Genomic DNA, 11,751 nt, shown 5'->3' on the forward strand with positions numbered 1-11,751 from the left:
TTGCTAATGCTAAATGATCGTCTTCTTCCCCGCCTTCGGCGGCCTTCTTCCACTTCACATCGCAATGTTTGTTGCAAGTTGGCTTGTCCATATGTCTCTGTTGTTGCCATAACCATTTCGTTTCTTGGCTTTTATGTTTGGGCCATCTAGCAGGTGGGCGGTTGACTTTTGTTTGTTTAGCGAAACCCGAAAATGCCGAATAAATTGAAATGCGATTCATGTTTTGGTTTATGCCCAGATTATTTGTATATATGCATACACAGACTTGTAGGTGAATACGTAAGTATGGGAACCGCAAGTGCGGCTAACGATGACGCCAATAAAATGATCATGATGATCAAATCGTTCGTAATGATAATGGCGATATGAGCGCAGCTTCCGGTTTTGCGCCTCGGTATTTTTGTTAGTTTTTTGCGCTGGCTAACTTCAGATGAGTATTTATTACCAGAGTTTTTTTTTGTATTATTTTGCGGTGTGTAATTGATTTAAACCGAAAGATCTGCCGACATGTGTCGACTGTCACACCAGCTGACAGTTATTTCGGTTTAGTTCCATATTTGGGTTGGGCATCCCATTTGGCCATTTGGATTAGCCTAAAACTTGACCCAATTCAAGCTAATGTGTTGAGCCATCGCACAAAGGCGAACAAAAGGCATTTATGCCAAAGCTGGACTGACAAAATAAAATCCAAGCTGCCCACACCAGAAAAAAAAAAAACATGTGCGGAAAATTCAATGGAGGTGCGAAAAGATCAATCAGCACACAAAATCCATAAGCAGCTTAGCATCTGGGAGAAGGTGTTCATTTTGTTAAGTTGAATAGATTATTTATATATTACTTTCAACATTCTTTTTTCATTCTTTTTTATATAATCCAAGATTAGCAGAGCCCTCAAGTTGTCCGTTCATCGGCGCACACACTGCGTATACTTGATTGCGCATACGCACTGTTGTCGCATATGAACGAAACTAGCATTTCTTCTGCTGCAATATGTTTTCATGCTTTTCTTCAAATTTGTCTAGGCATTGACACATTAAATCGCTGACTTTCGCCATTGCTTTCCTCACAATCTGGACACAAGACTAATGCTCGGCCAGAACCCCCCGTGGAAACCCTTGAAATGCCTTTAACTATTGACATTGGCCCATTGCGATGTGCGCTTGCTTTCGTTATGGCTATTATGATTATAAGCCAAAAGCTGTCGACACTTTCCTCTGCACACTGCACACATATTTTTAGGCTAGCCTAATTGAATTTCAAGAGCAGGGGTTACACGAGCACCGGGAAAACTATAAAAGCCACGCGGCAGAATGCAGACAATGCAGGTTTCCAACGACCAATCGCCGCGAATAGTCCGCCCCAGTGAAATATTCAGAATCCAGGAACCCTTTATGTAAAAAGTGTTAGAAATATTGTTAGTGAATTTGCAGCTTTTTATGTAGACAGTGTGATATAGGCGGGATATAGTGACGCAGCCAGTAATCAAAACACAATGGAGAGGTACGGATGCGTGGCTCCACTGGATGTTCTGGTTAGCAATTTAACATTTGCTTCGGTGTTGCAGCTTTGCAGTAGCAGCCGCGCAACTGGGGCCACACTTTGCCCCCCTGTCCAATGGATCGGTGGTGGACAAGGTCACGCCCGACATGGCCCACCTGATCAGCCCGTACTGGAATCAGTTCCCCGCCATGGACCCCATTTGGGCCAAGATCCTGACCGCCTACATGATCATCATCGGCATGATTTCCTGGTGCGGAAATGGCGTGGTGATCTACATATTCGCCACCACCAAATCACTGCGCACGCCCGCTAACCTGCTGGTCATCAACCTGGCCATCTCCGACTTCGGCATCATGATCACCAACACGCCCATGATGGGCATAAATCTGTATTTCGAGACCTGGGTGCTCGGACCCATGATGTGCGACATCTACGCCGGACTGGGCTCGGCCTTTGGCTGCAGCTCCATCTGGTCCATGTGCATGATCTCCCTGGATCGCTACCAAGTGATCGTCAAGGGCATGGCTGGCCGGCCGATGACCATTCCGCTGGCCCTGGGCAAGATTGCCTACATCTGGTTCATGTCGAGCATTTGGTGCCTGGCGCCCGCCTTCGGCTGGAGCAGGTGAGTCCTCGAACTGGTAGACCTTCTGGGAACCTATCAAAAATTATCAAAGCTATATAAACTGAAATTACAAGTTCATGAGTTCCAAATCCAAACAAAAGGTTTACAAATTACACTTTTATTTATCTTATTCCAACCTATAAATATATATTCTTTTGTAAAAGGTATGTGCCGGAGGGTAACCTGACCTCGTGCGGTATTGACTACTTGGAACGCGACTGGAACCCACGCTCATACCTGATCTTCTACTCCATCTTCGTATACTATATTCCGTTGTTCCTGATCTGCTACTCTTACTGGTTCATCATTGCTGTAAGTGGCGACGAGGCTCGCAGATCCCAGTGACCTAACCCGATATATCCTCCCACAGGCTGTCTCCGCCCACGAGAAGGCCATGCGCGAGCAGGCCAAGAAGATGAATGTCAAGTCCCTCCGCTCCTCTGAGGATGCCGAGAAGAGCGCCGAGGGCAAGCTGGCCAAGGTGGCTCTGGTCACCATCACCCTGTGGTTCATGGCGTGGACACCATACCTGGTCATCAACTGCATGGGACTGTTCAAGTTCGAGGGCCTCACACCACTGAACACCATTTGGGGAGCTTGCTTCGCCAAGTCGGCCGCCTGCTACAATCCAATTGTATACGGCATCAGGTGAGTTATGGGCTATGAAACGTATATCCCTTAATATTTAACCAATTTGCATTTTGATTCCGTACAGCCATCCCAAATACCGCCTGGCCCTCAAGGAAAAGTGTCCTTGCTGCGTCTTTGGCAAGGTCGACGATGGCAAATCGAGCGATGCCCAATCCCAGGCCACCGCCAGCGAGGCCGAGTCCAAGGCATAAATTCTTTGGCGCAACAACCAGAACAGCAACAACAAAAACAACAACATCTAACTACTTACAACAGCAACAACAACAGCAACAAAAACAACAGCAAGAACAACTGCAGCAACAGAACGAAACGCTTTCGAATAACATCAAAAACTTCAAGAATAATGAAAAAATTATGCAACTTTCTTACATAACAAAAAGCAATGTAAACTCAGTTATTAAATTTCCTGCAATGTCAGTTAAGGACAACAAAAAACTAAACAAAAAAAATAAATGCAAACGAACTAGAAAAGTTATAAATTAAAAAGAGCCTTTTGAAAACAAATTATATCTAAGAAAATCAGCTTTTAGCGTTGAAAAACTCTAGTGACGATCGCACCCTTAACATACAAAAGTTCTGATATCAAATTTTTGTTATCTTTCGCCTTTAAAGTTTGGAGAACCAAAACAGATTTGCATCCATGCTTATATAAAAGACTTCTCCGCACACTTTCGCGTCGCGCTTCGTTACTACGCAAGCTCCCGTCCATAGTGATTCAAAAGCTTAATTCCTTTCCAGTTAATAAGAACTACCAATTTGTTTGCAAAGCACTTCACAATATATTATCTATTTCAGTTTTTGTTTTCTTTTTTTTTTTAAATTAAAGGCACTTATGTAAATTCCATTTTTATAAGTTAACATGCAATCGTTAAAACTGGACACACAGACAACGCCTTTTCGAACTCAAAGTTGAAAAGACATGAGTCAGCATGGGAAAACTTAACCCAGGGCTGCTGGAAACTCATTGAGCTGAGCCTCGCAGAGGTTAGTAGCACATGGAGAACATTAACAATTAATCAGTAGTATCTGTAAAGGCACAACTCAGAAAGCTTTCAACTCCAGTCACTCGCTGCACGAGTCGTACTCGCTTTCGCTTTTCTTGATTTTCGTTTTGATGCCCGGCGTTCCGGGAGTTGTGGTTGTGGGTGATGGTAGCGTATTGTTGTTGTCAATAAGCGCAAAAGAGCTATTGCCTCCAATGGGTTTGTGGTAAGTGCTTGGTGGACTGTCCACACAATCGGACGAGGTGCACACACGTTCCTGTATAATGAGTTTCCACAAACGCACTTCGATGCCAACGCTGCAAAATACCAAAAGTTAGTTGAGCATGGATTAATGTACTTTTCTGAAAAGCTTTAACGCACCGCAGTCCCAGCCTCATGAGGTCCAGCTTTTCCATGTTATAGATAAAGTCGTCAAATGTGAAACCTTCATTCAGGATGAGCGTCTTTGAGAACTCGTCTATTTCCTGCTGGGTCAACCACTGCTCCAGCTGTTCGTCTATTTCGTGAAGACCAAAGTGATGCTTGTTTAGCTGCCTCCGGGGATTACCCGCTATATTTGGACGGACTCCGGACGTTCCGCCCACACTGGTACTCATTCTATGGCACTTTTTGTTAAAGCCGTTTATTGTGCGTCTGTTGTGATAAAATTATAAATTATAAAGAAATTTACAATGCCCTTCTTGGTTTACCCACCTTAATCTCTTCCTGCCGCCCATGTAAATGTGAGCCAGCTCCTGACTGATATTATGCAGGGCCCTCATGCTCTGCCGCTGCTGCTCAAGGAGCTGGCGTTGCAGCTTCTGCTGATTGTCACGGATGTCTCTCAGAATGCGCGCGCACTCCATCGAACTAGACAGTGCATCCCCGCCCGATTCCGCAGGCGTTAATCCCACACCTTCGCGAGTGTTGCTCGTGGGAAGCACCTTTTCCAGGCTCTGCTTCTCCTGGCTCTCGGTGGAACCCTTCTGCATTAGACTTGTACGCAAGCTCTCATCATCATTTCCAGACAGGTCCTTATCCGCCAGATTGGCGCCTAGTTCAGGAGAGAAAATCGTGACCGCTGCCTGAACGGCCCGCTTAACCAGATTATCCAATGCGAACATCCAATGAGGTTTGATGCAGTGGTACCGCAGTACGCAGACCACGGCGTCCTGAAAGGAGTACAGCGCCAAATGAAGATGGTCCAGAGCAACCGCGTCGTTGTTTAGCTTTTGTTTCAGCTCGTTGATAGTCGCTTCCAAATGCTTTTCGTTTTCGTTCATAATGTAGTCCCGCAGTCCTCGGATTAGAACCTCCAAATCGCTTTTCCTAATCGCAATCGAGTTCTGATCAGCGTCGACCTTCTTGAGCCAAATATCGCAGATCTTGGATTCGTCTAGTGCCAGCACCTTGGAAAGCGTTGTCCGCCGCTGCGAATCCTTTTTAAGCCTGTAAAAACCGTCAGTCTCGCTCGTCTCACTGATGCTGGTACGCAAGGACGGCGTGGAGGGTTCAATCTCTGGCGAGAGCAAAAATCCATGGGAATTTCGCCGTTCAAGCATAAACTGGTTGCTGGGCAGCTCGTCAATGTCCACCGAGGATGAATGCGTTATGCTGAAATAGGAAAAAGAAAGTACAATATAAAATTACGTTTATTTTACAATACATCGAGTGCCCTGCTTAGTATCAAAATCCGAGTGCGCATTTTCCAATCATTAAATATGCACTTAACTGATAGCAACAATCAATGAGTTAACTACACGATAATAACAAAGGCACTTGTTATTCTTATAATAGTAGACGATATGGGAAAATATAGAGAAGCACGGAAAAATGTTTATATACATTCAAATTAGCAAAATATAAATGATAATTTTTGAACAGATAAGATAACCTCTGCTTGTAATTGAGGAAGGTCAAACATGATAAGAGTAGTCGCAACTTACTCCAATTCCGGCGTTGTGGGCGTATTGCAGGTTGTGTTGTAGCTCAGCGGCGGTGTGGTTTTGTGCACGAACCGATCAGCCGGCACCGAAATACTGCGTCCGAACTCAGTATTGATGGGCAGGGCTGGGCGCACCTTACGGGGTTTACTTATTGGGAAAATTAAAAGTGCAATTAGATAGAGATTAGACAAATCAATTAAGCAAACTCACTCTTGTAAGAAGGGATCTTCCAGGAGCTGCGAGGCGGAGGGTCTGTCCATCACGCTGATGGCGAAGCAGCGCAGAATAAAGTTCTTTGCGTTGGCGGACAGCTCCTCGGGTATGTTCGGATGCTTCTTGTGGAAGCCCACCTTGAACATGGCCGCATGGGCGCTACCCAGCTCGATGAACGGTGGCTTGCCCGTGGCCATCTCAACGTTTGTGCATCCAAAGGACCAGATGTCAGCCGCCGGGCCATAGCCGCGCACTCCCTGGTCAATTACCTCCGGCGCCATGTACTGCAAGGTGCCCGTAAAGGTCTCCGTCATCGGGTTGATGCGGGCCAGCCGCTTGGAGGTGCCGAAATCGGAAATCTTCACCACGCCGCTATACGTGTTAACCAGCACGTTGTCACCCTTAATGTCGCGATGAACAATGTCCTGCTCGTGAAGGTACTTTAGCCCCTCGAGGATCTGCTTGGAGTAGAAGGCCATGGTGGACTCGTTGTCCTTGAGCGGACCCCATTTGGTCTCCAAGAGGTCGGATAGCGAGCCTCCCGGCACCTGCTCCATGAAGATCTTGAAGAAGCCGTTCTCCGAGCACGATCCCAAGTAGCGAACTATGTTGCGATGTCGCAGCTGAGAGTGTAACTTAATCTCCTCGTGCAGTGGCTGCACATCTTGCGAGTTCTTTTCCGGCACCTCCTTGATGGCGATTCGCACCTGTGTCTGCTTGTCCCTAGCGGCGTACACGGTACCATAAGTGCCTTTGCCTAGCACCATTTTACGATTCTGCTCATCGTAGTCGTACTCATACTGCAGTTAATAATAGTTAGCAAAAGTGGCCGGGATATACATATGTATGTATGAATAATAAATAACTCACCTCGATATTAGCGTCATCATTGCTGAGATTGACAAACACCACCTGATCTGCCGTCATCTCTAGGATCATATCGTAGAACTTTTGTCGTCGTTCAGTGGAGGGAAAATATATTTGAAAATCATCTGAGTTGTGATGGACGTACAAGTAGGCACAACGATCATCCCGCTTGTAAAGACTGACGGACTTGATCTTCGATGCCACGAAAAGGAAGTCGTGGATTTTCTTACACGCATTCTTTGCGTGAGCCAGACAGATGTTCACAATCTGAATGGACTTCTCATCCGCATCCATGTTTATAGTCACATAACTGGGCATATAAATCTTCTGCGGCTCGAGGATCTGAAATTTATTTTTGAGTTAACAATAAAGCTTAAACTATAGATCAGAGGTACCAACCAGAATCGGAAAGCGAATGCTGTTTTTAACCTCCTCGGTGTTGGTGGCCTCCAGAAAGAAATCCATCCAGAACTGGAACACTTGCTCCTCGATGGGCGGCTGGCGCTCCTCGGGCTTCTTTCGAAACCGATGTATAAGAGAGATATTTCCGATGGTGGACTTCAGATACCAGTTGGGTGGCTTTAGCTTGAACATGCACTCGGCAGCTTGAATCGCCTTGGCGTAGTCCTTGGCCAAAACGGAGATCTCGAAGAAGGTGGCCACATCCCAATACTCACTCAGCGAAGATAGGCTGCCCTTTTTACCGATTAAATTGTTCAAGGTCATGCCGATGTGCTGCAACTCCTCGGTATTTGTAAACTCCTTGCCCTCGATAACCAGCAGAGTGGCCAGATTGATGCCTGCATACTCATTCGGCTGCACCTCAAAGCTTTGGCGGTACCACTTGATGGCGTGCGCTAAACTAGTGGCGTCCGTGTAGTCGGATTCCACGAAAATGTCCTTGTAGATGCGGCCGCACAGACACAGCATGTCCGGAAAGTGGTTCTCCTTCTTTTCCAGCGCCTTCAGCGAAGATTCCAGAGCCTTTTCACGGTCTCCTTTTCGATTTCTGCGGTTCAGGGCGAAGGCGTACAGGAAACTCATGTTGCCCGTCTCCACGTACTTCCGGGTGTTGGGTATGTTCTTCAGGTCATTGACCAGCCGCACCATGGCATCGTAGTCCTGCACATCCCTCAGCGAGCACATGAAGCTGTGTACCACTTCGCCGGACAGGACATGCGGGTCGTCCAGCCGCTTTCGCATCTCGTGCAAGATACTCTGCAGCTTGGCGCCGTTGGTGGCGTACGTGTCCCGCGCCGTTCGCATGTCACTCAGAAATTTCTCACGCATGTGGGCTCTGTAAATAACCGAAAATAGCTTCGTTTAGTTTGTAGGTACATAAATAATGCATAATAGGAGCAGTGTTTCGTGCTCTGGCTGAAAGACTAATTAACTTAGCATCTATGTGGAACACGAAATTTAAGATTTGATTTCGCAGTAGCTTCAATTCAATTCAAATTGAAAGGACCATCATGAAACTATATAGAGACTTTAGAATTTTCAGCGATTAATGACATTTTATATGCAATTCCAAGGCCAACACAATAAATCGGTCTGATTCATCTTAGATGCAGGGCGTGACTTATGCAGCTAATCTGCCGCAGGGGATGTTATAAATAGTGTTCCGATATGCAATCACCGTGCATGACTTACTGCAAAGTGGACTCCCAAGTTTGTACTCACTTTGACTGGATCTCCACATCTTGCAGCTTCCGCTTGAGGCGCCACTGCAATGTGGGCACTCGTCCTTCGGCATTGGGTTCCTTGCTGTTGTTGCCGCTGTTGGGCTGGCTGGTCAGGTGGCAGGAATTGGTCTCCGCATTCCGCTTGTAGCTGAGAAACAGGTAGTTGGCACACGAGAGCTGTAAGGGGAGTAGAGTGTACCTAATTTAGTGACCGCCACTGTGAATGCAGGCCACGCTGCGTTGGTGTACGCCGCGCTGTAAGTGTGTGCGTGCCTCTTTGAGTGTTTGCGTGGGCGTGCTCGCATTTGTTATTGTTATTGGGCCAATGCTTTTGTTGCTTTATGGCCGCAGCCAAAACAAAAATAACGAAAACGATTCGACGGAAATACAGTCGAACTTCCATAGTTCAAATTATTGTCTGCCATATGGGAAAGAGATTTTAGTTTTTGACCTCTTTTTCTTTTTCAATTTGCAAAAGCAACACTAGAATCATTTTTAGATATTTTTTAGAAAAAAATTGTCTAAGCACCTAGGATAGCAACTTGGAATAAAGTTAGTTCGCGTTGTGGAAGCTCGACTGTAGAAAGATCAGCAAGAGCAACTTGTCCAGGAGTCCACGCTATTGCTGGTCATAGCATTTATCTTATCGGAAGCGAGTTCCCGATCACGCCCACAGATGTTTGGTCAGGCACGCCTGGCCAGGTAAACACTTCCGAACGCACCTTGAGACTGAGCGTCTGCTTCGAATCGATGTCGTTGTAGGTGAGGATGTTCTCCTTCATCCCGAAGCTCTCCCTCACGCCGTAGTGATAGGAGAGCGGTCGCTGCTGGGTGAGGATGCTCAGGTCAATGATGGCCACATCGGCGTTGTAGAACGTCTCCAGCACATTCGTCTCACCGAAGTCCAGGCGCTCGAACTGCAAGGATGCCAAGTGGGGGATGTAAGTCAAATCACCCATATGCTATTGTATAACCGAGCTGGCGCACCTGAACCCGCTGAAAGTTGGCGCCCGCCGACTGCACCGCCTGCTTGATCTCCTCCAGCGCACACTGACGGTCATCCAGATGGTCGCCCACCGCCGTATCCATTACACACACCACATCCATCGCTGTTTCCATTGCAGCTATTCTTGGCACTTTTCTGCTCTTGGACGGATTTCGCGCACTTCGCGCGATTTCTGCACTTTCTGGACGGCCGACGCGCGCAGCTCAGTGGCAAAAACGTTCATTACCACGTTCCTGCTGCACTTGCATCGCGTTAATTACCGCGTAACGAATAATTATCAAATAAATAAAGAAACTTTTTTGCTTTTGCTGTGTGACCGTTCCACAGCTAGCAGCAATATACCGAACGGAGCCACAAATATACCACAGAATATATACTAACCGGGAAAGACTTGCTGCCGGTTTGGCGCCAAGTTCACACTTTTTAAGTCGTTTAAAATTTTGTTTAAAAGATATAATTTAATGCATATCAAGTTTCACTTATTTTACTTCACTTTTTGAACGAAGATGATTTATAAATTGTTTTTCAAACCTTTCCAAAGTAATTTAAATGTTGTTCGTGTATTACTACCTATTATAAACAATTATACCAACTCAATAGAAGCAACATAATAATAATATATTAAAAACGATCTTTATTAAACGTACACACACAAGTACACATTACAATGTTGATGATAGTACGGATATATAACTTTGATCTTAACTAGCATACTCCTTGAGAATGGAGCCCGCGATAACCAGTCGCTGGATTTCCGAGGTGCCCTCGTAGATCTCAGTGATGCGGGCGTCCCTGTAGTGACGCTCGGCCGCCATGTCGGTCACGTAGCCCATTCCGCCCAGGATCTGAATGCACTGGTGGGAGCACAAGGTGGCCGCCTCCGAGGCAGCCAGCTTGGCCATGGCAGCTTCTTTGGTGTAGGGCTGCTTTTGGTCCTTCAGCCAGGCGGCGCGCCAGGTGAGCAGACGTGCCGACTCCATGGCCAACGACATGTCCGCGATCTTTTGCTGGATGGACTGGAGCTTGGCAATGGGCTTGCCGAAGGCCTGTCGCTTCTGGGCGTAGTCCACGGCCAGTTCCAGGGCAGCCTGACCAATGCCCAGCGCCTGGCCAGCGATTCCTATGCGGCCGGCGTCCAGCGTCTGCATGGCAATCTTGAAACCGAAGCCCGGCTCGCCCAGCATGTTCTCCTTGGGAACCACGCAGTCCTCGAAAATTAGCTGGCACGTCGAGGATCCCCGAATGCCCAGCTTATCCTCCTTCTTGCCCAGGGAGAAACCCTTGGTGGCCTTGGGCACAATGAATGCGGAGATGCCCTTGTGCTTTAGCTGCTTGTTGGTGGTGGCGAACACAATGGCTGCCTCCGCCTCGAAGGCATTGGTGATCCAGGCCTTCGTGCCATTCAGCACAAAGTGATCGCCCTTATCGGTGGCTATGGTGGAAGCAGCTCCAGCATCGGATCCGTTTCCAGGCTCAGAGAGCGCGAAGCAGCCCACTCGTTCGCCGGTGGTAAACGGGGTGATGTAGTCCTTCTTCTGGGCATCGTTTCCAAAGGAGAGAAGCGGTCCCAGATACAGGGAGTTGTTCACCGACATGATGACGCCAGCAGAGGCACATCCCCTTGAGATTTCCTCCATGGCAATGGCGTAGGCCACATAATCCAGTCCAGTGCCGCCTGATTAACAACAAAAGAGATACTATAAGGAGAGCTGATGTAGTCGTAATATCAATTACCCAGTTCCTCGGGAATCGCTACTGCCATGACGCCCAGTTCACCCATCTGGCGGATCTGTTTCTCTGGATAAAGGTGCTCCCGATCGAACTTGGATGCGTTTCCACTGAGCTCATTGTTGGCAAAGTCCCGGCAGGACTTCTGCAGCATCTGGTGCGTCTCCGAAAGAGCCGACAATGAGGCAATTTGCCGAGCATTTAAAGATCTGCGGGCTGAACAGCAATATCTGGTTTAGGATCTTGCTTATAGAGAACTTTTAAATGGCTGGGGCTCAAAGTCCACACATTAGTTGGTCTTACCAACGCTTAACGAGCGGGTGAGTACGGATTGCATGTTTGTGTAGGATTGCTTCTTACTACTATTAATTAAATATATTGCATAAAAGACGGATAAAATGTTATTATAAAAAAAACTCGACTATTATAAAAAATTAAAAATGTACAGTGTGACCAGAGGCGGTCACCGGCTGCATCTGCATGTAACAAGTGGTTCTTACAGGGTGACTTTTGTCCCGAAATTAACAAATCTTACTTTTACTAATTA

General features: G+C 46.9%; 3 protein-coding genes across 3 annotated transcripts; 1 reads left to right on the forward strand and 2 right to left on the reverse strand.

The window, feature by feature from the left end:
• Positions 1–1,310: 1,310 nt before the first annotated feature.
• Positions 1,311–3,262, forward strand: LOC6727403 (opsin Rh1). The gene is made up of 5 exons (XM_002102752.4): positions 1,311–1,500; positions 1,565–2,125; positions 2,290–2,437; positions 2,496–2,773; positions 2,841–3,262. Exons 1-5 carry the CDS (start codon positions 1,493–1,495, stop codon positions 2,965–2,967), a joined length of 1,122 nt encoding a protein of 373 aa, XP_002102788.1. The 5' UTR covers positions 1,311–1,492; the 3' UTR covers positions 2,968–3,262.
• Positions 3,263–3,438: 176 nt separating this feature from the next.
• On the reverse strand, positions 3,439–9,830 carry LOC6727404 (mitogen-activated protein kinase kinase kinase 15). Its single transcript, XM_016175649.3, has 10 exons — positions 9,458–9,830; positions 9,193–9,387; positions 8,469–8,647; positions 7,185–8,082; positions 6,789–7,127; positions 5,916–6,718; positions 5,706–5,852; positions 4,474–5,373; positions 4,141–4,413; positions 3,439–4,076 (listed from the first exon to the last, which is right to left on the reverse strand). Exons 1-10 carry the CDS (start codon positions 9,587–9,589, stop codon positions 3,839–3,841), a joined length of 4,104 nt encoding a protein of 1,367 aa, XP_016033952.1. The 5' UTR covers positions 9,590–9,830; the 3' UTR covers positions 3,439–3,838.
• Positions 9,831–10,090: 260 nt separating this feature from the next.
• Positions 10,091–11,679, reverse strand: LOC6727405 (short-chain specific acyl-CoA dehydrogenase, mitochondrial). Its single transcript, XM_002102754.4, has 3 exons — positions 11,508–11,679; positions 11,211–11,420; positions 10,091–11,151 (listed from the first exon to the last, which is right to left on the reverse strand). The coding sequence occupies exons 1-3, from the start codon at positions 11,539–11,541 to the stop codon at positions 10,178–10,180; spliced, it is 1,218 nt and encodes a 405-aa protein (XP_002102790.1). The 5' UTR covers positions 11,542–11,679; the 3' UTR covers positions 10,091–10,177.
• Between the last annotated feature and the right edge of the window lie 72 nt (positions 11,680–11,751).

Source organism: Drosophila simulans, chromosome 3R (genome assembly GCF_016746395.2).
Source record: "Drosophila simulans strain w501 chromosome 3R, Prin_Dsim_3.1, whole genome shotgun sequence".
NCBI classification, from domain to species: Eukaryota; Metazoa; Arthropoda; class Insecta; order Diptera; family Drosophilidae; genus Drosophila; species Drosophila simulans.

What these genes read in the sequence shown, in the direction of transcription:
- LOC6727403 (XM_002102752.4), top strand. An exon ending in CCCGCCTTCGGCTGGAGCAG is followed by an intron (nt 2,126 to 2,289) that starts GTGAGTCCTCGA and finishes CTTTTGTAAAAG; the next exon opens with GTATGTGCCGGAGGGTAACC. An exon ending in CTTACTGGTTCATCATTGCT is followed by an intron (nt 2,438 to 2,495) that starts GTAAGTGGCGAC and finishes ATCCTCCCACAG; the next exon opens with GCTGTCTCCGCCCACGAGAA.
- LOC6727404 (XM_016175649.3), bottom strand. Translation starts at nt 9,589, where the DNA reads ATGGAAACAGCGATGGATGTGGTGTGTGTAATGGATACGGCGGTGGGC. An exon ending in GGCGGCAGGAAGAGATTAAG is followed by an intron (nt 4,414 to 4,473) that starts GTGGGTAAACCA and finishes TTATCACAACAG; the next exon opens with ACGCACAATAAACGGCTTTA. An exon ending in CTCATGAGGCTGGGACTGCG is followed by an intron (nt 4,077 to 4,140) that starts GTGCGTTAAAGC and finishes GGTATTTTGCAG; the next exon opens with CGTTGGCATCGAAGTGCGTT.
- LOC6727405 (XM_002102754.4), bottom strand. Translation starts at nt 11,541, where the DNA reads ATGCAATCCGTACTCACCCGCTCGTTAAGCGTTG. An exon ending in CACCCGCTCGTTAAGCGTTG is followed by an intron (nt 11,421 to 11,507) that starts GTAAGACCAACT and finishes ATTGCTGTTCAG; the next exon opens with CCCGCAGATCTTTAAATGCT. An exon ending in AGCGATTCCCGAGGAACTGG is followed by an intron (nt 11,152 to 11,210) that starts GTAATTGATATT and finishes GTTGTTAATCAG; the next exon opens with GCGGCACTGGACTGGATTAT.